At 49.0% G+C, this 26,762-nt stretch overlaps 1 protein-coding gene and 2 non-coding genes across 3 annotated transcripts; 2 read left to right on the top strand and 1 right to left on the bottom strand.

The window, feature by feature from the left end:
• Positions 1–2,454: 2,454 nt before the first annotated feature.
• On the top strand, positions 2,455–2,526 carry TRNAE-CUC (transfer RNA glutamic acid (anticodon CUC)). The gene has a single exon. It is a non-coding gene; the product is annotated as a tRNA-Glu (tRNA).
• Positions 2,527–5,445: 2,919 nt separating this feature from the next.
• TRNAS-UGA (transfer RNA serine (anticodon UGA)) lies at positions 5,446–5,527 on the bottom strand. Its single transcript has one exon. It is a non-coding gene; the product is annotated as a tRNA-Ser (tRNA).
• A 7,179-nt stretch (positions 5,528–12,706) lies between these two features.
• LOC142090790 (myeloperoxidase-like) lies at positions 12,707–25,873 on the top strand. The gene is made up of 14 exons (XM_075169154.1): positions 12,707–12,800; positions 12,972–12,977; positions 13,384–13,477; positions 14,349–14,524; positions 15,155–15,278; positions 17,189–17,318; positions 17,951–18,151; positions 18,229–18,544; positions 19,691–19,851; positions 20,216–20,468; positions 21,902–22,072; positions 22,891–23,128; positions 23,655–23,872; positions 25,224–25,873. The coding sequence occupies exons 1-14, from the start codon at positions 12,707–12,709 to the stop codon at positions 25,262–25,264; spliced, it is 2,223 nt and encodes a 740-aa protein (XP_075025255.1). The 3' UTR covers positions 25,265–25,873.
• Positions 25,874–26,762: the final 889 nt, after the last annotated feature.

Genomic DNA, 26,762 nt, shown 5'->3' with positions numbered 1-26,762 from the left:
GCTGCATGGCTTCCTTGTTGGATTTGGCCAGAGGGCCATCTCCTCTTCCTCTGCCATCACAGATGGAGACTGTCCTGCTATGGGACATGCAAGTGAACAAGTTTTGATGTGCCCAGCTCTGCTGGCAGAGGAAGGAACTGTCTATGACAAAATATCTGGCAGGCCCAGATAGAGATCTAAGAAACCACAGAGTGATACTGACGCTCCCCCAACCGCAAGGCTGCCAGAGCTCACGCTCTGTTAGAGCTTGTAGAGGCAACCGAAACCATGACATCTGCATTTCTTTCTGAAAGCGCAGGGTGGCTGTGCCCCAGCCCAGCACAGCTCCCTCTTCCCCCAACCTGACATGCCCAAGGGCATAATCCCATATGACCATTGCACAGCCCAGCCTTGCCCCTCACTCAGGGGGTTTGGCCCTGTAAAGGTTTCTGGAGGTGTGTTGTGCAGCCCTGACCATCACGGCAGAGATGCCGGAGTGTTGGAAAGATGCCAGACCATTCATCGTGGCTCCATCCTTGCTTCAGGTCAGCTCTTGCCGGAGGGTGACAGTCCTCCCTGCTCTCCTCGTCATCCCACTCTGCACTCCTCCAAAGCTACCCACTGCCTCTCTTCGCCCTCTCCTGCTCACTGCAGTGCAGCTCCTCAGGGAAAGGTGGTGGCAAAGGCAGCCGCCAGCAGCTGGGATCCACCAGGCGTTGCAGAGAAACCTGGGCAAAGACCGGGGCACCATGGGGACAGGGGAGCTGGATGCCAGATGTCCCACTGTGACCCCAGACTATGTCATGGAAGGACTGCAGGGGGGACCATGGGGACCATGCTGATGGAGAGGGGAGCAGCACTGGCCATTTTAGGGAGCTGCATGGGACAAGGCAAGCCACCAGGAGGTTTCCCCACTCTGTGTGCACTGACCCCTGCAAGTCAGAGAGATTTTCTCTCTGTCCATTTACTTCCCCTCCCAACCACACATGAGCATCCAAGGAGCACTGGGCCCTCTGCCGTCTTCTGCGAGAAATGTTCCTGGAGCCCTTTCGCTCATCTCCATCTCAGTCACAGCTCATCCATCTGCTGAGAAGCCCTGCAGTGCTTCTTCCTTCCTGCCCAAGTGCACGGGTGGGGGTCTCCTCCCTGCAGCTCCTGCCAGCACCGGGCCCCCCCCGGGTGTCACCCTCTGTGTCAGTGCTCATTCCCCTCTGGGTCTGAACCCCACTGTGCTGGGTGCTGCAGGGACAGCCCCGGGCTCCCCCTTGGGCTCTTTGCCCTGGGCAGGGGTCCAGGGCTCTGCAGCGCCCTGTTGTCCTGCCCATGCTGGTAGCAACCGCCTGGGGAGTGGGGGCCCCATTTCAAGCCCCTCTCCATCTTCCTGTTCAGCAGAAAGCCTCTTTTCTAGGAGGTGGGTGCAGGTGGTGGGGGACAGGCCTGGTTTTGGTTTTGCCCCAGCCTGACTTAGCCTTTTTTTTTTTTTTTTTCCTTAAGTGAAATGCATACTTAAGTCTTATTTTCTTAAGTGAAATGTATGTGGCCAAGGAAACAGGCTACGTGTGGTATGACGGACAAGGGTGGGGGGATCACAAGCATCACTGCTGCAGGGTGCCTGGGCAATGCCAGCGCCCGGTGACTCCCGCCCAGCCCCTCCGGCAGCTCAGCTCCCCGCGCACGCTGGCTAACGAGGGCCCGCTTCCTTCTGCGGGGTAAACGAAGGCAAAAGTCTCTGCTCCCTCAGAAGGTCTCTCTGGAAACCGGGGTCACCCACTCTTTGCAGCTCCAGATGAAGTCTCAAAAGATGGCCCCAACTGGCTGTTTTCCCCTAGAAAAACAAGATGCAAATGTTACTGTAAAACCAGCAGGAATGGGGACGCCAGGCACACTCCCTCCACCCTCTACCCCTCCCCCAGCACAAGGGCTCAGACCCCTGTTTCCCCCGAACAGGGAAGGCTCTGCTGACAACATCAGCCTGCACCTACACTGTTCTCCCGAGGTGACAGGGGAAACCCTGGCTGCGCACCGGGAGCTGGGGTTGTGCCCATGAAGCTGGACTGCCTGTGCCCAATGTGATGTGTGTCACCTGAGCCTGGTAATGTATAGCAGCACAAATGGGGTCCATGCTCCATCACCAGCAGGACTGAACCTCCCTGGTGAACCCCCAGGGGACTGCTACGTCTTTTCTTGAACCATTGGCCATCATTGCCTTCCCCAAACCTGCCTTTGGAGGTGATCAGAGTCCTGGCACAGCCACCTCCTGCTTCCCAGGCCTGGCAGAGACGGGGTGCTCTTGCACAGAGGGTCTTCCCAATGTCACAGCTCTCAGAAGGGAGCAGGCATCCCTGCAAAATCCCCCAGAAAGGCTGTGGCATCCATCCCATCTGGTCCTCTCCTTGGGCTGTGAGGCCCAAGGGTCCCTCTCCCTTCAGGGCTTGGTTGGCGGCCACCAACAGGTCCATCACTATCACCACCACATCCCTGGTGGTCTAGTGGTCAGGATTCGGCACTCTCACTGCCGCGGCCTGGGTTCGATTCCCAGCCAGGGAAAGGGGTCCCTGCAGCCACTGCAGGTCCCAGACTTTTCCTGGGGGGCTGCACTGCCCTGGAGCAGCTCCTGGGGTTCAGCACAGGGTTCAGGAGATCCCACACAAGTGCATGGGGCTGGGTCAGGGTTGGATGAATTTTGGGGGGTGGCAGCAGCCTCCTGTCCCCCCACTGCCATCAGGCTGCACCGTCGCAGAAAAATAACCCAGGTGGAGGGCAGCCATGGGCTGTAGGGAGCAGGGAGAGGGGCTGTAGGGAGCAGGGTGAGGGGCTGTAGGGAGCAGGGAGAGGGGCTGTAGGGAGCAGGGTGAGGGGCTGTAGGGAGCAGGGAGAGGGGCTGTAGGGAGCAGGGAGAGGGGCTGTAGGGAGGAGGGTGAGGGGCTGTAGGGAGCAGGGTGAGGGGCTGTAGGGAGCAGGGAGAGGGTCTGCAGGGAGCAGGGAGAGGGGCTGTAGGGAGCAGGGAGAGGGGCTGTAGGGAGCAGGGTGAGGGGCTGTAGGGAGCAGGGAGAGGGGCTGTAGGGAGCAGGGTGAGAGGCTGTAGGGAGCAGGGAGAGGGGCTGTAGGGAGCAGGGTGAGGGGCTGTAGGGAGCAGGGTGAGGGGCTGTAGGGAGCAGGGAGAGGGGCTGTAGGGAGCAGGGAGAGGGGCTGTAGGGAGGAGGGTGAGGGGCTGTAGGGAGGAGGGAGAGGGGCTGTAGGGAGCAGGGAGAGGGGCTGTAGGGAGCAGGGTGAGGGGCTGTAGGGAGCAGGGAGAGGGGCTGTAGGGAGCAGGGAGAGGGGCTGCAGGGAGCAGGGTGAGGGGCTGCAGGGAGCAGGGAGAGGGGCTGCAGGGAGCAGGGAGAGGGGCTGTAGGGAGCAGGGTGAGGGGCTGCAGGGAGCAGGGTGAGGGGCTGTAGGGAGCAGGGTGAGGGGCTGCAGGGAGCAGGGTGAGGGGCTGTAGGGAGCATGGAGAGGGGCTGTAGGGAGCAGGGAGAGGGGCTGTAGGGAGCAGGGAGAGGGGCTGTAGGGAGGAGGGTGAGGGGCTGTAGGGAGCAGGGAGAGGGGCTGCAGGGAGCAGGGTGAGGGGCTGCAGGGAGCAGGGTGAGGGGCTGTAGGGAGCAGGGAGAGGGGCTGTAGGGAGCAGGGAGAGGGGCTGCAGGGAGCAGGGAGAGGGGCTGTAGGGAGGAGGGTGAGGGGCTGTAGGGAGCAGGGAGAGGGGCTGTAGGGAGGAGGGTGAGGGGCTGTAGGGAGCAGGGTGAGGGGCTGCAGGGAGCAGGGTGAGGGGCTGTAGGGAGCAGGGAGAGGGGCTGTAGGGAGCAGGGAGAGGGGCTGCAGGGAGCAGGGTGAGGGGCTGCAGGGAGCAGGGAGAGGGGCTGCAGGGAGCAGGGAGAGGGGCTGTAGGGAGCAGGGTGAGGGGCTGCAGGGAGCAGGGTGAGGGGCTGTAGGGAGCAGGGTGAGGGGCTGCAGGGAGCAGGGTGAGGGGCTGTAGGGAGCAGGGAGAGGGGCTGTAGGGAGCAGGGTGAGGGGCTGCAGGGAGCAGGGTGAGGGGCTGCAGGGAGCAGGGAGAGGGGCTGTAGGGAGCAGGGTGAGGGGCTGCAGGGAGCAGGGTGAGGGGCTGCAGGGAGCAGGGAGAGGGGCTGCAGGGAGCAGGGTGAGGGGCTGTAGGGAGCAGGGTGAGGGGCTGCAGGGAGCAGGGAGAGGGGCTGTAGGGAGCAGGGAGAGGGGCTGTTGGGAGCAGGGAGAGGGGCTGCAGGGAGCAGGGTGAGGGGCTGGAGGGAGCAGGGAGAGGGGCTGCAGGGAGCAGGGTGAGGGGCTGTAGGGAGGAGGGAGAGGGGCTGTAGGGAGCAGGGAGAGGGGCTGTAGGGAGCAGGGAGAGGGGCTGTAGGGAGCAGGGTGAGGGGCTGTAGGGAGCATGGAGAGGGGCTGTAGGGAGCAGGGAGAGGGGCTGTAGGGAGCAGGGAGAGGGGCTGCAGGGAGGAGGGTGAGGGGCTGCAGGGAGCAGGGAGAGGGGCTGTAGGGAGCAGGGAGAGGGGCTGTAGGGAGCAGGGAGAGGGGCTGCAGGGAGCAGGGAGAGGGGCTGTAGGGAGGAGGGTGAGGGGCTGTAGGGAGCAGGGTGAGGGTCTGCAGGGAGGAGGGTGAGGGGCTGTAGGGAGCAGGGAGAGGGGCTGTAGGGAGCAGGGTGAGGGGCTGTAGGGAGCAGGGTGAGGGGCTGTAGGGAGCAGGGAGAGGGGCTGTAGGGAGCAGGGTGAGGGGCTGTAGGGAGCAGGGTGAGGGGCTGCAGGGAGCAGGGTGAGGGGCTGCAGGGAGCAGGGAGAGGGGCTGTAGGGAGGAGGGAGAGGGGCTGTAGGGAGCAGGGTGAGGGGCTGTAGGGAGCAGGGAGAGGGGCTGTAGGGAGCAGGGTGAGGGGCTGTAGGGAGCAGGGAGAGGGGCTGTAGGGAGCAGGGTGAGGGGCTGTTGGGAGCAGGGAGAGGGGCTGTAGGGAGCAGGGAGAGGGGCTGTAGGGAGCAGGGAGAGGGGCTGTAGGGAGGAGGGTGAGGGGCTGTAGGGAGGAGGGTGAGGGGCTGTAGGGAGCAGGGTGAGGGGCTGTAGGGAGCAGGGAGAGGGGCTGTAGGGAGGAGGGTGAGGGGCTGTAGGGAGCAGGGTGAGGGGCTGTAGGGAGCAGGGAGAGGGGCTGTAGGGAGCAGGGAGAGGGGCTGTAGGGAGCAGGGTGAGGGGCTGTAGGGAGCAGGGTGACCCAGCTGTGTGGGGTGGACATGCTGTTGCAGGATTTCTTCTTGTGATAAGGAGAGGTGCAGGCCTGCTCCCCTAAACACCGTCTTGGCCCTCTCCTAAAGGTAAGGGCTCCCTGGGAGATCAGGGCCAGGGTGGGAATGCAGGGTCCCTTGATGAGGGGTGACAGGTCTGTGTCCGTCTGTCCCTCCTGGAGGGGCTGCCAGTAAAAGCTCCCGCTGTGAGCAGGATTTGAACCTGCGCGGGGAAACCCCATTGGATTTCAAGTCCAACGCCTTCACCGCTCGGCCATCACAGCAGCTTGCACAGAGGGTCTCGTGGACGGGAGCCCATGGCTGTCACCTGCCCCAGCGGCCACAACAGGACCTGATCCCACCCTGGACGTGGGTTCTGCCTTCCTGGCCCCTGCTGCACACCCAGCACGGGTACTGCTGTTGCTGCTGTCACCTGCCCGTGCACAGAGCTAAGGCTGGTATGGAAATCAGCAGTGCTGGGATGCCGAAAGGGAACTGGGCACCAGCCACAGCATCGGTGGTGGTGACATGGGAGAGGGAGATGGTGGGAGGTCTATGTCCCGTCTCGTCTCCTTGTATCCAACAGGAAACTTGTCCCTGGACAACCATCCCGAACCTCCTTTCCCAGTCTGGGAACATCTCTTTCCGCCTCTGTGATAGAGCTAAAGAGAAGGGTAAGTGGAGGGAATACTGTCTTTGGACAACTATGGAGAGACTCGGGAGAAAGGTTAAGCTTAAATTAATCCCTTTCAGCTATTCAGGCTTCCTTCTCCCTCTTCTAGGCTCCATGTTCACATTCAGAGCTGGGAGATACATTCCCTGGATCTCCTGAAGTGTCTGCGGGGTTCAGGTTAGGGTATGGCACAAGAGTGGGGAGCCTTCAGAGCTGGAAAACCGCTAACATCCTGATGGGCACAGTTAGTGAAGATGAGGTCTGTCATCTGGAATGAGCCGTTTCTCCTTGTCCTTTTGAGGATGAAGCACTCCCCATTTGGTATCCAAAGAGCTCTGCTGAGGTGAAGTTTCATTTCAGGGTAAGGGTTCAAACATCCTTCAGATGGCAAATGGAGGAACCAGACCAGAGTGCATAGACTTGCACATTACTGGAACCCAAAAGGAGGGGCCTGAAGGGGTCCACAGTGCATATGGAAAGGATGGAAGGGGTCCAGACCCCAATGGAGGGACCTGGAGAGGACCAGAGGGGGAGCAGAGGGACCTGGAGAGCCATGGTACCCAAACAGAGGAGCTTGGAGGGGGACCAGAGCTTGAAAGAGAGGTCTGAAGGGGTTAAGGAGGGCAAGAGGTGTGGAGGGCAAAAGGTCTGGAGAGCTCCAAAGCCCAGACAGAAGGGTCTGGAGAAGACCAGCAAGACTCAGCTGGTTCTTGCAGCCTGGCTAGACTCGGACTTCCATTGCACTGGCCAAAATTCCCACAGCATTTCTTGGAGCTGGGTTTTTTTGTGACTTTTTTCTTATCTAATCTTGTGTCGTTGGCAGTGAACACCTATTTTCATCTATAATTCTTGTGATATTTACAGACACAACAATCTTGCCTAGTAGAAAGAACAGGATGTGTTCATAGAAAAGTCTCAGTTAACAGAGACCTGACAGCTCTTCTCTTGTAAGAAATGGCGCTTTTCAGTATTACGCAACATAGAAAACTACAAGGTCTGTCATGAGACAGACCTTATTCTTCTTCAAATAAATGTTCAGACTCTGCTTCTGCTTGCAAGTTTTCACCCTTTGATCTTCCAAGCTTCAGAAAATAGAGACTGCCTTGCTTGAGTGCTGGCTTTGTTGGACCCAGCACACAGTGGTCACCATTCACTGCTGCGTCCCATTACCTGATGCAATGTTGAAGACACTTTGTCCTGACCATAAAACAGTGCTTAAACATCTCACTGGTTGTAATACGATGGCATATGATGATCAAGAGGAGACTACTACATGGGCATTGTAAATACTAATGAAACCCTGCAAGCTCTGTCCGTACAGACATTCCTTCACATGGTTAAGCATTGAATCAAACTCCAAAATTGGTGCTAATTTTTTACATCTACTCATGTATTCAGCCTCTCTAGAAATTAAGCTGTAGCCCAGAGAAAAGAGTCCACTGCAGCGAATGAATCCCATGTCTCCCAGCTGGTATGGCATGATAGAAACTACAGTGAGTATCTAAAGCTTCTTCCACTCCCTCTTTGTTTAAACAAATCTCTGGAACTTTTGAAGCCATGTATTCTCCAGTGGCTTTCTAGGGGCCTGACAACTGCTTCTGCTTTGATGTATGGCTGTGTTCCAGACTCCCAGATAAGATGGGAACTGGTTCCAGAGCAGGAACATAAAGTAAACTGGAAGAATGCAGAAACTGTCCTTCTGCTTGGCATAGGCAGCAGCTGAGGTCTCCTTCTAGACCTGCCAACCCCATCTCCAGGGAAGCCACGCTTCATCTCCCACGCTCCAGTCTGACCATGGGGTCACAGTCTGAAAGAAAAGTGGAAGGAATGGAAGGGGGGTTTTACTAAAAGATGGGGAGGAAGAAGTTTGGTTCCTGAGGAGGAGCTGAAGATTTTATTCATGGAGAAGAGAGGGAGCTTGGTCCATGGGAAAGGAAGAAGAGACCAGCCCCTGGGGAAGGAGAGTTGCTCACAAGGAAGAGATGTGCTAGCTGCTGCTCAGGACAGGAGTCATGTCTGGGCCCTGCAAGCTGAGGTCTTTCCACGGACGGGTGTGCAGTAGCTTGTCCTGGTGGGTGTGGTGGGTCCTACCACTGTGCTAGAAAGTCACAGACGGCCTTCCACAGCCTTCCTGCCCTGGGAACTGTGCCTACTGCTCAGGGCAGAGCAGGGTCTGAACAGCCCAGCCCGCTGAGTCATGTCAAGGTTGGCACAGCCCCCACGGCCGCGGGGACTGCCAAGAGCACTGCAAGAGTGCTCGGGCTGTCCCACAGTACAGCCTGAGAAGGCTACGGATGGACACCCCATGGGTGTCTTTTCTGGAAAGAGGCACGAAGCAGTCTGTACTTAACTGATGGCGCTGCCCAGTCTGTTGGACTCACATATTTCTGCATGGCGGGCAGAGCCACTCTGCGCTTGCCCAGAGTACCTTGTCGTGGCTATGAAGCAGTCTCCATGGCTGATGGAGGGCTGCTCTAAGAAGGCTTCATAGCCGTGGGTGTTGATGACTGGTGAGCCTTTAAAGAAGGACGTCAAAGAGAGGTAATAATCTCACCCCTGGGCATCATGCAGCTGGAGAAACCCCTAAAGTGAACACCTCAGTGATGCTGGAAGGACCTGTGGTGCCACCTCCTGAGCATCCCTTGCTGTTGCTGTGACTCCCACACCAACACTGTGAAAGGTCCCACTGAGAGAAGAGTCAGAAGTGAGCTGACCACGCCGTGGGCATGGGGCCCTCAAGGACATGTGCAGCTACTGGAAGATGGGTACTAGCTCCTGCTGGGGGACTGAGGGTTTTTTCTCAGCAAACCTCACCAGTTACCATCCCAGGCTGGAGAGTGACACCCTCCTGGTGTTCCAATTCCCCTCCTCCAGAGCTGCTGGCTGATGGGGGTAGATTGGTCAAACCATGGGCAGAAGGAAAGTGCTCTGGGTGGGAGAGCTACAGCTCTATAGTATGGTGATGTAAAGAGGAAATAATCTCTTAGCCCACAGCTGCTCAGTTTTTAATTCATGTGCTTTCAACCCACGTTGCTGCTCTGGGGTTGGCCAGAGCATATTATTATGCTAAATAATTACATATTCCTCACATATTCTAGAGAGCATCCAGTAGCGAGCATATATCCAGACCCTGGAGGTACCCTTGAGTCCAGAAGAGCTGTTCCAGGAAGCTGGACTATGAGCGGTGCAGAGTATTCTCATCACCAGCTTTCCCCTGTGTACCATCTTCTGAAAGTCCTCTGCTGTCCAGGGGCTGTATTTCAGTGCAGCATCTGGCCGTGAGCATAGAACCAGATGGCCTTCTCCATAAAGGTTTAAAGTTACTTTTTAGTGCCGCAATCTTTATATTTTTAAAGCTGGACAAACTGGTTTTATTAAATGTCACCCCTGAACTGCTGGGAACTTTTCCTCCTCTACTCACTCGACAATTTCTGTGCTGCTAACCTATCACTTCTTACTTTTTTCTGTTTTATCCTGCTCGCTCCATCCCTATACAAGCTCTGCCCTTCATCCGTTGGAGCAGAAGATGCACTGGACACAGTTTTGTAAACCCGTAGTGATTCCTCCATGCCGCTGGACAAGGACAGGCTGGGCTTGTACGGGCTGTTGGCTCTCAGTAGTATGTAAATAAATCCACAGTTTGAAATATAGGAAAAATATGCCATTGACAGATGAAGAAGGAGCTTTGTATGTTTGAAGTTGTCCTAAATTAAGTCCTTAATCGCTGCTAACTTTGAGACATCGTGGTTCATACCTGGTTTTACTTGCATAAATATGTCTGTGTCATGAAAATGGGTGCTGAAAGAGCTTGCAGGAAAATCGGAGGTGTGTCGAACGGGGAAGGGGAGGACGCTGCTTTTTGCTGTTAGGATGGGAATTAAGGAATGTAATAAATGAGCTCTTTCTTTTTTGCGTTGCTTAAGTTTAATGATCTTGTTGCTACAGCTAATGCTTAATCACATATTTAGCAAACACCATCAGCGGTCACATAGCTACGGGTTGCTAGATTTACAGTAGGATTTACAGGTGAAAATCTGCAGCCTGAATACCGAGAAGTAATATTAGTAATACCAAGAGCCTGGAAGAGAAGAAATCTGCAACTTCTAATCACTCAGGAGAGAGAGGAGATCTGATGAAGGAATCTGCTGCTTGGTAGGCTAATTAATGGGTAATTAATGCCCTGGCTGCCCAGATGTCTTGAACGCTCTGCTGAATGAACATCAGCCTTGGTGGGCTGCTTTCTCTTGAAGCTCAAAAGATTGCACCAAAACACCATAAATCCTGGTTGGAGGTGACATAGGACAGCTTGTCTGTGGACACGTGAAAGCCCTGGGTACTGCACTTACACCCAGGCTCAAGTAATTGGTAGGACACTTGCAATCTTAATGCAACATTTGTGTGGCAGGTGTCTACAGCCTTGGGAGCAGCACCGGGCCACCTGCAAATGAGGGTGCACACCCTCGAAGGCAGACCGTGCGCCCGTACCGAGGGCAACCGGGGGTTCCCAGGCTGTCGCTGAGGCACTAATGCAGTTGCAATGATACGTGTCAAAAATACAAAAGAAACAGCAAAACCACCCTTCAGGTACCTGGACTCTGCTTATGTACACTGTAGGCAGAACGCGGGATGAACAAGGCAGCGTGCCTGCCAGGGTGGTCAGGGTCCCTCTGATACTAGGGGCCAGCTTCTGCTTCTCTTTAGGGGGGAAATAGTGACATTGTATTTTCAGCTTCTGAAAACCTGACCTTCACAAATCTTTTTTTTTTTTCCAATTTAAAATGATACATGTTTTTTAACAGTTTCCTTTCTCATATTTTCTTTTTATTTATTTTGGCTTAATAAGAACTGTGAAAATATTTAAACAGTAGGAAGGATTGATCACCTAATCTTTTGAGATTTACGTGGTTGATTGTCAGTAAGAATTCAGCATTGTCTTTTGTGTTCAGGCTGACTGATGTTCAAAGGATTAAATTATTTCTGCTACCTTCCCACTTGCCCACTGAAGTACAGCCCTTTTCCCGACTGTATAGCAGTTGTCATCCACATTGAAGTGGTCGGCTGACCCAACACTTTGTTCCTTTCTGGATATTTCAGGATGGAATCTCCCATTTTGTACCTCTGGCCTGTTCTTATTTGCACAGATATAACTTTGTGATTGTCCGTGTTACTATGCATATGATTTTACTGGAGACGGCTTGAGCTTGCAACTGCCTTGTTCTTCGTCCAGTCTTTGTCATGCACAATGGTCAGCAGTTATTTTATATGCATTTCCAAATCACTGATGATCTGACCACTGTTTAATTATATAAACCACCTCACTACGTAATTTTAAATGGGACACAACTTCAGTTTTCCTGGATACAAATTCTGGCAGGTCCGCCATTCAGACGCGTTTTTATTTGGACCTCGGTGAACTCCACAAATGCATGTTGGCAAAACGACCCATTTCTGGCTTCCCAAACCATCAGACATGTCAATCAACAGGGAAAAAGAAGCCAAATTTCACAATCATCTTTTACCATCATAAAATTAAGCCTATCTAAAAGACATGTGCTTTTATTATTTTTCCTTTCTTACTGTCTTGTCAAAAAGGAAGTCAACATTTACTCAGAAGGAATGGAGAAGTGTGCACCTTTCTGTTTAATCCAGGAAAGCAAACAGCAGATATTTCCTCTTGGCTCAATCTGGTCCCAGTTTCTCCCTTTTTGGCCACACCCAGGTCAGACCCAGTTAATTTCTGCCCCGGTGCAGGTGCCATAAAGGACTGGTTTGTTTCCCAGTCCTACCAGCTCTGCAGAGATGGCAGGTAAGATCAGCACTTTTTAATTTTACATCTGTATTTGACTGTTTTGATATTTCTGGCATGGGTATTGCTGCACTCCATGGGTAAGCCCAAGGAGGTGAGGAGACTGAGTAAAGCATTAGGAGCTGGTGGTCCTTCATACTTCCTTCTCCCCCCATACGTGAAATACATTTATTCTGAGAAGCGAGAAAAGACAGCTTTCCTGCCTCCTGTAGCAATATCCTGCAAGATTGCAAGGCATAAGCAGCCTTCAATCTCTGTGAAGATCGTTGAAGAATTTCCACAGATTGCAAATGTAAGATAACCTGTCCCACTGTGAGAAGTTCATTAGTTCTTCCAAATTTTGTCTGTCTTTCCTGTTCTAAACAATTAAAATGCTGACTAAATTACTTAAAATATATCAAATTGCAAGCTTTTGGTTAAAGATCTCCTTTCAGGGAAGGCACTCTGCCATTGTATATAACACTGATGAGACCAAATGATACACATTTCTAGTGTTAACATGAAAAAGAAATAGAAATAAATTTCAGGGAGCATGAAGAAGACTAATAAAGGAGGTCAAAGTCTGGAGGACCAGTGCTGGATGTACCAGCTTGTTTTGCTCAGTAACAAGTCTGAGAGGGACATGTAGGGTCTAACCTGCCAGCCACCAGCCACCCGAGAAGGACGCTCCCAACGGCAGGACACCAGGACACTGCCCTCTTCCAACGCACCTTCCCAATAGTCTCCATCCCTGAAGCCTGGACTGTACTTGGCTGCCTCCTCCTTGGCAATTACTCAGCCCAGTTTACTGAACGTCCCACACCACAGGCATGTCCCTGTGTCCTGCCAACACCTACAGCTACGGCCCTTGCAAGCCGGAGTCCCACCTACGGACCTGATCAGAGGGGTGCTGTATTTTATTCCTGGATCCTGAAAGAAACATACAAACCAAACCTGTCAATCTCTTCTGATGCTTCAGTGAAGCCCTGCCCATTCAGAAGATTTATGTTGCATTTCTCTCCAGGCATAAAACCAAGAATTACTCTTTTAGGATCCGTCATCACTCTCTACTTAGTCGGAGCATTGGAATCCTCATTAAATAGTAAGTTTCTGTTTCTCATTCTTCTGCTACTGTGCTTGTAAGGGTGTGAGTCAAAACTCAGTCTGAGTTCCTAATTAGATATAGCTCCAACATAAAATTGAAACGTCCTGTAGATTGACCCGCTAACAGTGAAGTCAATGCCTAAGAAACTTGAATTGCCTATTTAACCAACAGGTCTTCCTGTGTGACCATTTTATGACAGGGCAGCTGGGTCACAGATCATATATTTGGCTTCTTCTATGCATGTCCCTTCTTACAGCGAAGAATAGATTCAAAAAGAAGGGTGAAAAATAACTCCCTAAAAGCCTCCCAAAGCCATCAGAGCCAATTCTGTGAAATGGATAATAAAGTACCGCTTTACAATCACTTGTCCTGTGACTTTCAGGACCTCAGCAATGGGGTGAAGCAGATGAGCAAGAGGAGCACAGACAAAGGTGTCCAGGTAGCACCTAACACACAGTGGGAACTGCGTGTAAAGCGAATCAGTGCACCCAGCACCCAGCTATGGGGTGGGAAGTGTAGCTCCTGGTGTACATTACAAAGTATCCTCAAGTTCTGCTTTTTCTTCTTTTTTTAATAGAGGACTCAGAGGTGCTATCAGACTCATCTCTTCTGAGCAGCATTAGTGAAGCTAGGCAGCTGGTAGACACAGCATATTTACATGCCCGCAAAAGGTGAGTCCTTTTTGCATGAGAGCCCCAACATTATAAGGAAATAAGAGAAAATATACGTGTGTTTCTTCTGTTTTCCAATGCATATTTATTATGGAGACGCCTTTGTTCAAGGGCTCTCCCTGTCATAGTTGGAGAGAATCTTTCGCTCAGTTTGGCTGGATTCTAGTGTCCCGTCCCCAGGGATGATAGCTTCATCACCCGCAGCTATTGCGTCCTCACCTACACTGCCATGGGCACCTCTCAGTAGTCCATAGTGGTCATGCTGAACACATGCTGAGTCCTCTCCTAGCTGCTGAAGTTCTGCCCCTCTCCAGAAGGACCACAGTCAGGAGACAGTTGTGCAGATGAGCACCCTGTCACAAATAAGTTTCAGTAGAAGTCAAAACCCAGGTATCCCTCCGTGTATTGTTCCAAAAAGCTGGTTCCAGGTAGCAGGATGCTTTGGGTGGAGTCTCTCTGTCCACCCACCTACAGAAGGTTTTTCATTGTGCAAGAAAGAGCCATGAGACCAGGAAGAGAAGCAACAGGACCAAGGTTGTGTCTCTGGTCACAGAACATATCTTGTGACATAGTAAATGTATAATTTTAACCAGTCACTGAATAACTCAGTTTTCCACTGATCTGGCTTTTCCCATGATATAACAAAATTTGTTGTGACAAGGACATAATGCAAACTTGAAATCGGGGATCATAATTATTTGTTTGCCAAAATCTGCCTGAGATGATGTGGAAAGCTGATGAACAGCCAGCTTCTCCTAGGTGAGCAGAGCCTGCCTGGGACCCAGCAGTGCTGTCTGAGTACACCCAGCCTAGCATGACAGAGGAGGTCTGATTTCAGAGAAGGCATTTCATGGGACTCTTTTATGTTCAGCTTAAAGAGAAAACTAGAGGAAAAGGTTGCCAACCCAATGGATTTCCTGAAGCACTTAAAGGACCCAGTAGGAAGAACCAGATGTGCAGTCCGTGCTGCTGATTACTTGGAAACTACTTTGGAACTCCTCAAAAAAAAGCTGCATTTCTCTGGGAAATGGAGATGCAATGTTACAGGTAATGTGGTTCAGATCAAAACGTCTTACAAATAGCTAAGAGCAGAAAATCTACCACAGCGGGAGTGTCAGAGGGCAGCTCTGCCACGATCCAAATAACTGGTGATAAAACCCTTCCCTACAACAGCCCCAGGTGAATAGACTTTAAGCATGCTCAGAGGCAGACCAGACCACCTGGTGTTTTAATCATCATCTTTGGCAGTGCCTGTCTTTGACGATAAAAAGAGCCTAACAGTAAGTGTGATAAACCTGGGACAAAACACGCTGGATACCAGGAGACCCTGACCGCTGAGAACAGAAGCCCGTCTTCCACTTCTGGTCCTGACACCCACTTGCCCAGGTTGTACCACTCTGCATGCTCATAATTTTGTTCCCAGCCTAGGGTAAAATGTTGCTGGTGATGATGCTCCCCATATTCCCCTGGAAAGTTGTTCCATGCCAACCCAGTTTCCCTAGCCCAGAGGTGAGAGCTGATCCACCAAAGGGTTTAGGCACCAAATTAACGATTCAAATCCAGATGTTATATATCCATAGCTCTGACTCAGCTGACTCAAACATTGACCTAGAATACCGAGAAGCTAAAATAAAAATGAGTAAGAGCAGATGTTATTTTGCATGGTTTCTCTTGCAGACCTACTAGACAGAAAACAGAAGGAGATGATTTCCAAAGAAACCGGCTGTGACTATCAGATTCGTTCCATTAAATGCCCAAAGCATGACATTTACCGGACCATTACTGGGGAGTGCAACAACAGGTAGGATTTGTGTGTGGACAAGGAGAGTCTCAAGTCTGTACTTTGACCCAGAGTAGATGGCTTCAGGGCATTTGTCTAAGTATGTTTCAACAGGGCAAGAAGAGTGAAATGCTCATTTTAGTGGTGCCTATAACAGAAGTTTCATTTCTACCTATGCCTGATGTCATTTCTTGAAAATTTCAGATTTGAGCCCGTTGCCCTCTATGTGCTGCTTTGGATGAAGGAAGGGACTTCTTGGGGTGGGGAGAGGTGAAAAGTTGAGGAAAGCAGATTTTGGGGCTATGACAACCAGCCTCTCACTCAGCTTGAGGCTCCAGGAAATCACCCCTCCACTCTTCTGTAGCATGGATAATACTAATTTCCCCAGGCTGGTTCATATGAAAATATTCAGCTACCAACATACCTGTGTGGCTACTGTTGTGATGCATAAGGATGGGAAGTAAATAAGACTTTAATTCTTGGCTCTTCTAGCTTCGTGTATTGTGTATACTTAATCTGAAAAAAAGGGGTTTTCAGCTTTTTGCACATAGCTTCCCTCCTGGTTCAAACCTGGGATCATACATTTATTTATTCCCTTGTTAGCTTTTTTTTTGACCAGAAGATGGCAAAATTTCTAGCCTAATACTTGGAAGTCAAAGCTCGCTGTCCTGTTCTGCCGTAGATTTGCTGCCTGGTGTGCAAACTCCAGCCCCCAAGTCTGAGTGGGACTTGCATCCGATGTGCATCTGCATGAAACAGATGTGCCAGATGTGAAGACTCTGCATCACACGCGCAGGGAGCTCACGCTCACGGTGCTAGTGTTACAGTCAGTCTGTACCTTTACCCACAGACCCCAGAGCCATCAGCTCCCCAAGGACAGCAGCGTCCACGCTGACTTTTAGGCTCAGGGTAGGGCTGTCCTTGGGCTTGCTAATCCAGTGGGCTGCCAGTGAGATAACACGGCACTCGGAAGCGAGGGGACTCTGCGATATGTTAACATTTTTACAAGGATCTTGCTCAGCTTGAGACACACACCATAAGATAGCACTGGAATATTTTGCAAAATTCTGCCTGCAAGGACAGTAATAGCAACCAAAAAAAGAGCCATGGTGGTACTGGGTTCTTAATATTTAATGGAATTGCTTCAGTCATGGGGTGGCAATTATTCTAGGGCATGCTCTTATTTCACATCACACTGCTGTAAATTCTGGGTTTACCGCTCCTTTTTCAGTATAGGCAGGCATTACCTAGGTTTTGTGGATTTAAGAGCTTAAACACAGAAAGTTGCTGTGCACCAGCTGATATTCAGGTTTCCCCAAAATAACCTGTGTTTCTGTGTCCTTAGGGCCGCAGATCATTGGCTCAATCAGCATTATTGTTCTTCTGAACAAGTGTTGCTGAGTTTACCAATTCAGATTCTTCTGAGCAGCATGAGGCAAATATAACAGGTGGCCACAGCTGCAGATTGCAGTTTGGGAAGTTCTGTGTTGGACATGGGGAAAAAATTCCTGAAGGGTCAGCCTTGGCACAGGTCCCCACAGAGGTGGAGGATCTTCATCCTTGGAAGCTTCCAGCCCTCAGCTGGACAAAGGCATGGCCACCCCCTGATCATTGGTGATGGCCCTACTGTGAAACTGATTTTGTGTGGAGCAGCAGTGGAGACAGAGGTGCTACAGAGATTTAAATGCCAAATAAAATTCATATAATGGCATGAGGAACCTTTTCTTTATATAAAAAAAGTTCATTTTTCTCTGCAGTAATAATCTTGGTATTATTTACTTCTCAGTAAATAATGCCCTTACTTTCTGACTAGCACCTCTGTTACCAGAGTAATCAGACATGCATTAAAGGGCTGCAAATCGTTAGTCTTTACAAGCCTGTTCATTTTTGAAATAATATCGGTGTTGGCTTTTCTTCTTGTGATGCCCCAGAGAGCATTCTCATCTGGGGTCCTCGAACCGCGCTTTTGCTCGCTGGCTCCCTGCAGCGTATGAAGATGGAGTGTCTGTTCCCAGAGGAGCAAATGAAGGAAAGTTGTACAATGGATTTCCACTCCCGCTGGTGAGAACTGTTATTCTTGTCCAGATAACAGTAGTGGACACTGCCCTCAGTGCCTCCATCAGAAATGAAACAGTGGCAACATCTAGAGTGTAAATTGCTTGATCCTTTCCTCTGATCTCAGGTGCTAATTTGAGGCTTGTTTTCTACAACTGAGTTATGGCTTGGGGTGATGTTTTTTGCTGGTGACAGACATGAGCAAAATGGTTGTGAATACTTCACTAAGCCTAAAGCATGGACAACATAACATTTTCAGAAGTGTGCATCCCAAGGTTTGATGCAGACAACACCACAGTGTGCTCAGATACACCAGGACGTTTATACAAACCATAAGGCTTGGGTGTTCCTCAGCCATCTTCTTGACTTTCTGGATGTGTGCACGTACGTCAGTTTCAGCTGTAAAAGGCTTTCCATGAAGCTGGGCTTGGCTGAACGACTGTGGAGTCAGAGGATGCTACTTATCACATCTGTTTTGATAGAGCTGGGGCATGGCATGGGTCTGGTTAATGCCATGATTAACTCTTATGAGCTTATCTAAAATCATGTTATGCATGATCTCATAGTGGTGTTATGTTGAGAGGTAAATTCACTTCGGTAGAGATTGTCACACACATTTTCATTTTGATTTTCTGCAGGTTCGAAAAGTGTCGAATGAAATTGCTCACACAGCCAATGAGAACATCACTCAAGATCAAGAGCTCTCTCTTGTCTTTATGCACTGGGGCCAGTGGCTCATCCACGATGTAGACTTATCCCCTTCCAGCGGTGCAGGAGTGAGCCCGGAGCTTCACTGTGAGACTGATTGTGCCTTCAAGTCCCCTTGCTTCCCGATTAAGGTACCCTGACTTTCTTAAGACAGTAAATACAAAACCACATGACTTTCTGAGGCACTGCTTATGTTTGTTTTCTTTAGTTTCCCCCCGATGACCCACGGATGCTGAGGTCAAACTCTTGCATGCCGTTCATCCAGTCAGCGTCCGTGTGCAATCCCAGGACGTTTACTCGTGAGCAGATCAACGCCGTCAGCTCGTTCATCGATGCCAGCACAGTGTACGGCAGTGAAGACTCTGTGGCAAAGAGTATTAGAAATCAGACAAACCAGCTGGGTTTGATGGCTGTGAACCAGAATTTTACTGATGCAGGGCTGGAATTGTTGCCCTTTGAGAAAAAAACGAAAAGTGTTTGTGTTCTCACCAATGAGAGCATGAACATCCCCTGTTTTATAGCAGGTAAGGTGCACCTGTGGAGTAGTTTTCAGTGGCCCATAAAGTCAAAAAGGATCATTATGATCAGGTGTCTGATGTTTCTTTATATTTCTATGAGGCACTGCAAGACATGATTGTGTAAGGTGAAAGACAGGGGACCCGCTCCCAAATTAAAAAAGAAGAATAATTGAACACAAAAATTATTTTGTTTTAATTTCCCAAAAGAGTTACAGCAAATCATCCTCCCTTTTCAAAGGTAGGAGAAATTTTCAATAGAATAACCACCAGTGTTTAAAACTTCTCAGTGACTTTTTTCCCCCCTCTTACCTAGAATTCACCATTCAGTTTTCAACTCAATCAATACCAACAATTAAATGATCTTAATCAATATTTAGTTAACTCTCCCTGGTACCACATTCTAAACCTTTAGTATTTCAAATATCCCAACCTACATCAGAAGACAAGTCTAGAAGTTTGTCTGAAAGTTAAACAGACTGATGACTCAAAACACAGAACTTTTTAAAATGGGAAGTGAGCCATCATAGGCACAACATTAAAAAAAAAATTATAAATGTGAAGCTTGCAAAGTCAGCCATAAGAATACAAATATGTCCCTTTGCACATTATTTTCTCATTCCCTGCACACAAGAAGAGCTCCTTGCTGGGTGAGGAGACACTCAGTGCTTCTTCCATCAGCTGTCAGAGGGTCTTCACTGCATCCCCTCCGGTTTTCTCTCAGCATCTCTGCTGAAGGCACGTTCACAAATCTCTCAGAGGTGTTTACAACCTGGGTGAACTGAGAAAAATTTTCAAAACCAAACATTCACAGCACTGATATAAAAGAAGATTGTATCCTTGAGGTACGAAAGGAAGGCAGACATGATGTTTTTCACAAAATGGGACATTTACAGCTGCTTCATGACCATGTACAATACAGTTTAAATTGTCCAAAGCCTCTTCTCCAAGGGTTTTGGCTGAATGGTTTGGAGAATGTTTATATCTGTGCTGGAAAGAAATATCTGGCATGAATGATGACTGCTGTGAAGATTAACCATGAGCATTACTGACAGTAACACTGACTATCAGTTGTTACTCGTCTGTCCTAACACAAAAAGCTGCTGCTGAAATAAAAAGCAATTTACAAAATTCCTAAAATATTTTCGTTTGTAGGTGACAAACGGGTAACTGAAAACCTGGGACTTTCTGCACTGCACACTGTCTTTCTACGAGAACACAACCGCCTGGTTACAGAGCTGAGGAAATTAAATCCTCACTGGGATGGAGAAAAGCTTTACCAAGAGAGTCGAAAGATTGTAGGTGCCATAAACCAGGTACTGATCACTGCTCGCTGTTTATCATCCACATCCTCCAGGAAAAGGAGGAAAACCATGCTTTGCAGATCTAGTGGAGTTATTTGTGGAAGTCGAAAATTGTGAATAAGGACGGTCCATCTGAGACAGCACGGGTATCCAGAGATTTTTTTATCCGTTGTTTTACCAATTTATCAGTTATTTATTATATTAAATAATTTTAATATATTATGCCAAACTCACGTCATTGCTACAGCTCTTTTTTCTGAAGATCTCAGTGAGCTCTGCTACTGGACGGAGAGTCCATGTTCATGCTGTGCACTTGACTTTGATGACATTTCTGCTACAGCTGCTGACAACTTGCTCTGCTTTTGTGCTTTTTCAGATAATAACATACAGAGATTACCTCCCGCTTCTGCTTGGGGAGGAGACCAGCAAGTGGATCCCTTTGTACAGTGGCTACAATGGGAATGTGGATCCTACAGTCTCAAATGTTTTTTCCCTGGCTTTCCGATTTGGTCATACGTCAGTACAGCCTTTTGTATCCCGTTTGGATGACAGTTTTCAGCCTTTAGGTTCATTCTCCCATGTCCCTCTTCATTTGACCTTTTGTGCTACGTGGAGAATTATAATGGAAGGTAAGAACGTGGGGCAGCCAGCAGTCCTGGTCTGGTCCTGAAGCAGACACGCAGGTGGAGGTCAGCTGGTAAGACACATGAGCCTAGACTCCAAAAACTGCTTTAGCTCCATTTATTTAGCTGGCCTCACACAAATTACAGCGCCATTCAGCTTGGAAGGTGCTCATGACGTCTACCCAAGGGGCTGCAGACAAATCGGTGGTCTGCTAAATGTGGGGCAGCAGGACAGTCCTGCAGAATTGTCACCAAACACAGCCTAACACTGGTTCTGCGTTGCACCCAGGCAAAGGAGCCCTGCCAAAAATTACGTGCTCTTATACTGCAACTATTAAATGTTATCAAGCACCAGCTCCCGCAGAAACAGCCACACTGGAGCAGGATTTTGCATCAGAGCGTACAGTTCTGTAGCTTCTTTTGCATAGTTTTTCAGTGTTATCTTCCTCACTTCATTGCACGATAATTGCATTCATATTCTGAACATGCCAGTAAATAACCAGAATATGTAACAGATTAAACCTCCTTCTCAGGTACATCTCGGCTCAGCGAGACCCGACAGTGTGAGCGTTGCACATTCACTCAAATAGTGCAACTGCTCATGCTGTTCCAGGAGGCATGAGATTCATGGTGCCACATGTCAGTCAACCAAAATTTAGGTCAATCTAAGCTGTTATATCTCCCCATAATTAGTAGACATTGCCAGAGGGTGATGCATCCCTCTTAACCGAGCTAAGACAGCATAATTGCTTCCTAGTGGTGGCCATCTCCCTTCATGACTTTAAAGGGAGTGATGGGCTCCTGCTCTTATACAACCGATGTCTGCAGGCATGAATCTTTCCAAGGGAGACAAATGTCTCTTCCAAAATGAGTTATCTAACTAATTACGGAAAACGTACCAAAATACACACGTGCAACGAATTTTCCTGTGTTTTACTAACACTGTCTTCTTAATGGCTATGAAAAAGACATAGACAAACAGGCATGAATTGATTCTATCGTTGTATTTAACGTTTTAATAAATATTTGTCAATTAATAGCTAATTATAAACAAAACCAATTGCAAAACCTAAACCTTGGGCAGAACCCCAGTATCAGTACATGCTGGGGACTGACAGGCTAAGGAGCAGTTCTGCAGAAAGTGACCTGGAGGCCCAGGTGGGCAACAAGTGGATTTAGGGCAGCAGAAGGGAAGGCTGAGGGATGGAGGTGGGAAGGGATGAGGAATCTAGTTACCAAAGGGAGGTCTCATCTGCTGGCATATGCAGGTGTGTACATATGCACCAGTATATGTTGAAATGGAAATACGGAGCTAGGTGAACCCCACACAGCCCAGAATAGAAAAGACACCTAATGCAGCACTGTTTCAGCTGCACAAAATGGACATCAAAGCTGGAACTTGGTACAAAAAGTCTTTTCCTGATTTGCAACGAATGCAGGTGGCATTGACCCACTGATACGGGGCATGGTGGTTGATCATGCAAAACTGATGAAGCAGAATCAAATGCTTGTTGATGAGCTCCAGAACCACCTTTTTGAACAGACAGAGATAATGGGTCTGGATCTAGCAGCCCTGAACATGCAACGGGGAAGAGACCATGGCCTTCCAGGTAAGGAGACGCAAGTCCACACGTCCTGTGAATGATACTCTTTTTTCTTCTGCTGTTCATAGTAGTTCCACAAAGGTACTAAGCTTTTTCCATATCAATAGGAAGAAACAGTACCTTGATTTGAGGGCAAAGGAAAAGGGAAGAAAAGATCACTGTATTATGAAGGTGTTTTTCTGAAGGATTTAAGACAAGGACAAAAGGCTTGGAAAGCAAAGATGGTAGTTGGGATAATGTAATAAAGAGGGGTAGAAACAATGGTGTATTGCAAAGAGAGAGCATGTGGGGTACAGACGCAAGCAACCAAGTTCACATGGGCTAGACAGACCATCTGTGCTTTGTTCTTTGCCCATCAATGCTTATTTTGTATCTTCAGACAACCCAGAGCTCTGAGCAGAAGTGGCTTGCACCCACAGATATGATTGCTTCCAGGCGCTGGAGAAGAACGGGTGCTCTTGGGTTAAGCACAACCAAATGTTGCTCTTTTCTAGGACTTTGATCCTAGAAATTTTTCCTCCCAAAACTGCAAAGACTGGAGCATTCACCCTCAGCACTAGATAGCTCTAATCGACAGGATGCGATGAACTTGTAGTCACGTGCAAAGACAACCCAAATTGTTAGTTTAGTGTGTGCATGCAAAAAGGACTTTTGAAAACATGGCATTTGTTGTGACTGTCTAGGCAATAATGTCTTCCAGATCCTCTAATGCTATGAGAAGAAGCAGATATTGCTCATGGGCTAAGGGGTCTGTTTAGCTCCTGAGCCTAGGCAGATGGTGGGGAGATGTGGGTCCTGAGCAGCTGCTGTTCCTGCTTTTGCAGGTTACAATGCCTGGAGGTGCTTCTGTGGGCTCTCCCAGCCTCAAGACGTAAGTGCATTATCTGAGGTGCTAGGCAATTCCAAACTGGCCAAGAAGTTCATAGATTTGTATGGGACGCCAGACAATATTGACCTCTGGATTGGGGCAATCGCAGAGCCCTTTGTTCCCCAGGGCAGAGTTGGACCCCTCCTGGCCTGCATCATTGGCACCCAGTTCAGGAACCTGCGTGACGGGGACAGGTAGGTAGCTCTGAGAGCAAACCTGACCCATGGCATTTATTATGGGAAAAAAATCCAACATTTCATGCAACACACTAATCCAGCCCATCTCCAACACACCAGTGAGTGCTCCCGGCAAGGCTGACACCTTGATTTTAGCCCAGTTGTGAAAGGGCTCTTTTTTGCAGCACATTCCTACAGACCCATGCGGCTGAGGAGCACCAGCTCCAGGCCAGGGATGATCTGCAGTAGTCTCTGCCTGAGGCAACATTTGCTCTCATGGTACAAAAGGGGAGGATTAGTCACATCATTGTGTCCCAGCATCCCGGTGATGTTGCATGGAAGAGGCAGGCTCTCTGCACGAGTGGCAGAATCCAGACCTGGCCGTGCCTGGAGACACCTCTTTCCAAAAGGGTGTGCTAGCTGCCTGATAAATCAAGGTGGACCTGATCAGAGACTCACCTTGGCCACATTCCCATCTTGGCAAGTAACCAGCACCAAACACCTTCAAGGAGACTATAAACTTCTTCTGAAAATATCATTGCAGATTCTGGTGGGAGAACCCAGGAGTTTTCACTCTGCAGCAGTTGCATGCACTGAGAAAAATCTCTCTGTCGAAGGTGATCTGTGACAATACTCGTATCAAAAAGATACCCAGGGATGTGTTCAAGGTCAACAGTTATCCTGAGAACTTTGTTGACTGCCATGAGATCGATGCGCTCGACCTCTCACCCTGGAAAGATGAGCCTGAGAGTGGCACAAAAGGTAAGCAGTTGTCTGAGGTCTGTCAAAAATAATAAACGTCCTACAAGGTCAGACTCTCCTGCGCCTAAAGAAATAAAAGAATTAAAGTCATCACAGTGACTCTGCCCCCAAAAAGACCTTGACCATCCATTCAGCCCCACTCAGACACCACTGGAGGCAGATGTGTTGTTAGCACATTGTTGTCTCCTTGCAATCCATCACCTTCATCATCCCTTAATAGCCTGCCTCTTTCTCTTCAGCTAGATGGGAAATCCCTGAAAATCCAGTCTGTTCTGGTCCTTGTGAACGTGTCCTTCTCTAAGCACCTTATTCCAGGACAACTGGAGTCTTCCTTCACAGGAAGAGTGTCCATGAAGAAATCAATCAGAATTAGCCAACCTGCTCCAAATTCTTACTTTGCTGCTCTCCCCTTGCCTTCCCTAAAGGTCTAAAGCATTTTAAGGTATATCTGGAGTTGTCTTGAGACTGTATGGCCTGACACATCAGTAGTTTAATACGCATAGTCAGAGATTATGATGCACCACATCCTGAAAAACAGTAAAACAGTGTCCTCATATAAGAGATGATGAACTAGCTGTGTCCTCCTACTGATATATTTTTGGCATGGGCTCTCCCAGTTGGAAATAATGTAGGGAGAACAGAAACTTGCAGGAGACAGGTATGGCCTGAGCAGAATGAACTGGATTGAATTTTTCCTTCTGGCAACCCATTTGTAAATGATCACAATAGCTGGGGATCACCTACTGCAAGGCACAGACCACAAAGCATCTCCGTGAGTTCCTGTACTGAGTTTGATTAACTGTATTTGAGACAGACACTGCTGTTTAAGAGAGACATTTGCAGTTGATATAAAGGCTAAATTATGGTGACTTCACCCCATTCTTTAGGAACAGAGTCCAGCTGATGCTCACCTCTCTAAACAATAGAGGCTTCCTGATTTCTTTTATTAACTTAGTCTTACGGTCACTAAAATTTGCTGAGCTGCTTCCCGTGGCTCTTTTATCACCAGGCTGGGAGGAAGCTGAACTGTGTTTGCGTAACCCAGAGACAGTGAAATCCCACGGTGTTAAAAAGCAACTGCTAAAAGTTTAACCCTTTCAAGTGCCAAGAAATTGCCCCAAAAGCACTCGTCCAAAGGGTTGTCAGATGTTAGGTCACTGGAGGTACCTTTTGACAAGGCTGGAAGCACCGCGGTGCATTGGAGGTACAAGGATACGGGGTGACCTGGTACTCAATTACCCATTCACCAGTGACTATTTTAAGCTATGAAGTCAAATGAAAATGTGGGGAGAAATTGTGTGTCCCGGAAAGACTTTCTGCCTCTCAGTAGCTTTTTTTGCTTCATTAACAGTTTCTAATTCTGCTCATCAGACCAGCGTTGGAAACTCCTAATGGTGGCACCGAGCTGCTCTTGGGAAACTGCTGCCTGCACATCACGCTCAGCTGACTGCTGTCAACTGAACCTTGGCACATGATTTCCCAGAGAGGAGCTCAAGACTACGTCTACTGTTTTATTTGTTATACTGTGATTTTTATATCATTTATTTGTAAAAGCTTCCAGTAATGTTAGTCTTCAGACAGAGGGGTAATGACATTTTTTTGCCCTAAAAAAATGTTCAGAGGTGTGCAAGACTTGGTTAGGTGCTGGATGCTTTATGACTTTCTAAAGGCACAATCAAGACAAATTTTTTACTTCCCATCCTGAATGGGTGTCAAATCTGGAGGTTGGCATGCTTGCATTTCAAAATCAAATTCCTTATCCTTTGTATCTGCTCAGAAATTCGGAAGTTCATGTAATCTTTATCAAAACTTTCCTTATCTCCTTCTTCTTTTGCACAAGAGCGTAAACTGTTTAGGCTGTTTCTAATTAGCAGTGAGATTTCAGTCTTTGAAGATACTGGAGAATGGCAGCTGCATCTTGAAGCCTAGAGACATCTTTATTTAAATCCTATAGTGAACATGTGTGTGTTTGGGTGTGCTGGGCGGTAATAAAATACATTGTAAGCACTCATCTACATTTGGCATCAATTCTGGTATGTCAAGCATGTGTACAGAACATTTTTTGGCTATGGTTTATAGCTAAATGTATCAGCATAAAACGCAAACCATAAGCTGGTTGGTATGCAAACCACAGGCATTAGGGCTAAAAATTAATCATCTGCCTGGGATGATCACTCCCAAGACCGTATTAAGTCAATACATACCAAACATGTAAAAATCATATTAAATTTCCATCTCTCCTTGGCACAACCGGGAGGGAAGGAGGGGACTGGGAGCAAGAAGGCAGCAGCCTAAGGTAGAGTCATGAGTGAAGCTTCTGGGTGGAGTAGGTGCCTCTCTGATGAGGACTAATGAAGGAGATGGTAAAATCCCACAGCTACAGCACCTGCATGCAGGCTTTGGTGGGGGTGTGCTGGCAAGTCATGCCCACCTCAGCCCAGCGCCCCGTGCTGCCCGCCCGTGGCCCAGGGGGCCCGCAGGAGACCCACACGGCTGCCAGGGCCCCGGGTGAGCGATGGAGCACGGGGACCATGCTGATCCACGAGCCCCCAGCATGTAGGGAGTGGGGAAAGGCTGTGGTGACCCTGGGCAGAGGAAGGCAAGATGCCATCCTCTGACACATAGAAGACAGGGCAAAACCAGGCAATACTCAGAAATCAGGAGCTGCAGCTCCTGGAGTGTGTTTGGACTGAAAAATATATAGGTTGTGTCAAAAATCATGAGATTATCAGGGCACAGCAAAGATGTTAAGCAACATTTCTGCTGTTTGCCTCTGGTTTCTCAGTCCCCACGCATGTTCCCCTCACACTTTCAAGCTCTGCTTAACCACTGAAAGCAAAATCTTGCTTTGCTTAAAAGGAAGGCTAAGAAAAACGAAGAAACCACCAAC

The sequence above is a fragment of the Calonectris borealis genome, chromosome 19 (genome assembly GCF_964195595.1).
Source record: "Calonectris borealis chromosome 19, bCalBor7.hap1.2, whole genome shotgun sequence".
Lineage (NCBI taxonomy): Eukaryota > Metazoa > Chordata > Aves > Procellariiformes > Procellariidae > Calonectris > Calonectris borealis.
The sequence above is the reverse complement of the archived record's forward strand: the minus strand, read 5'-3'. Positions and strand labels throughout refer to the sequence as shown.

Excerpts from the sequence above, each read along its gene's own strand:
- LOC142090790 (XM_075169154.1), top strand. The coding sequence starts at position 12,707 with ATGTTGCATTTCTCTCCAGGCATAAAACCAAGAATTACTCTTTTAGGA. Across the intron at positions 17,319-17,950 it reads ATGGATTTCCACTCCCGCTG|GTTCGAAAAGTGTCGAATGA; the intron begins GTGAGAACTGTT and ends GATTTTCTGCAG. Across the intron at positions 23,129-23,654 it reads AACCTGCGTGACGGGGACAG|ATTCTGGTGGGAGAACCCAG; the intron begins GTAGGTAGCTCT and ends ATATCATTGCAG.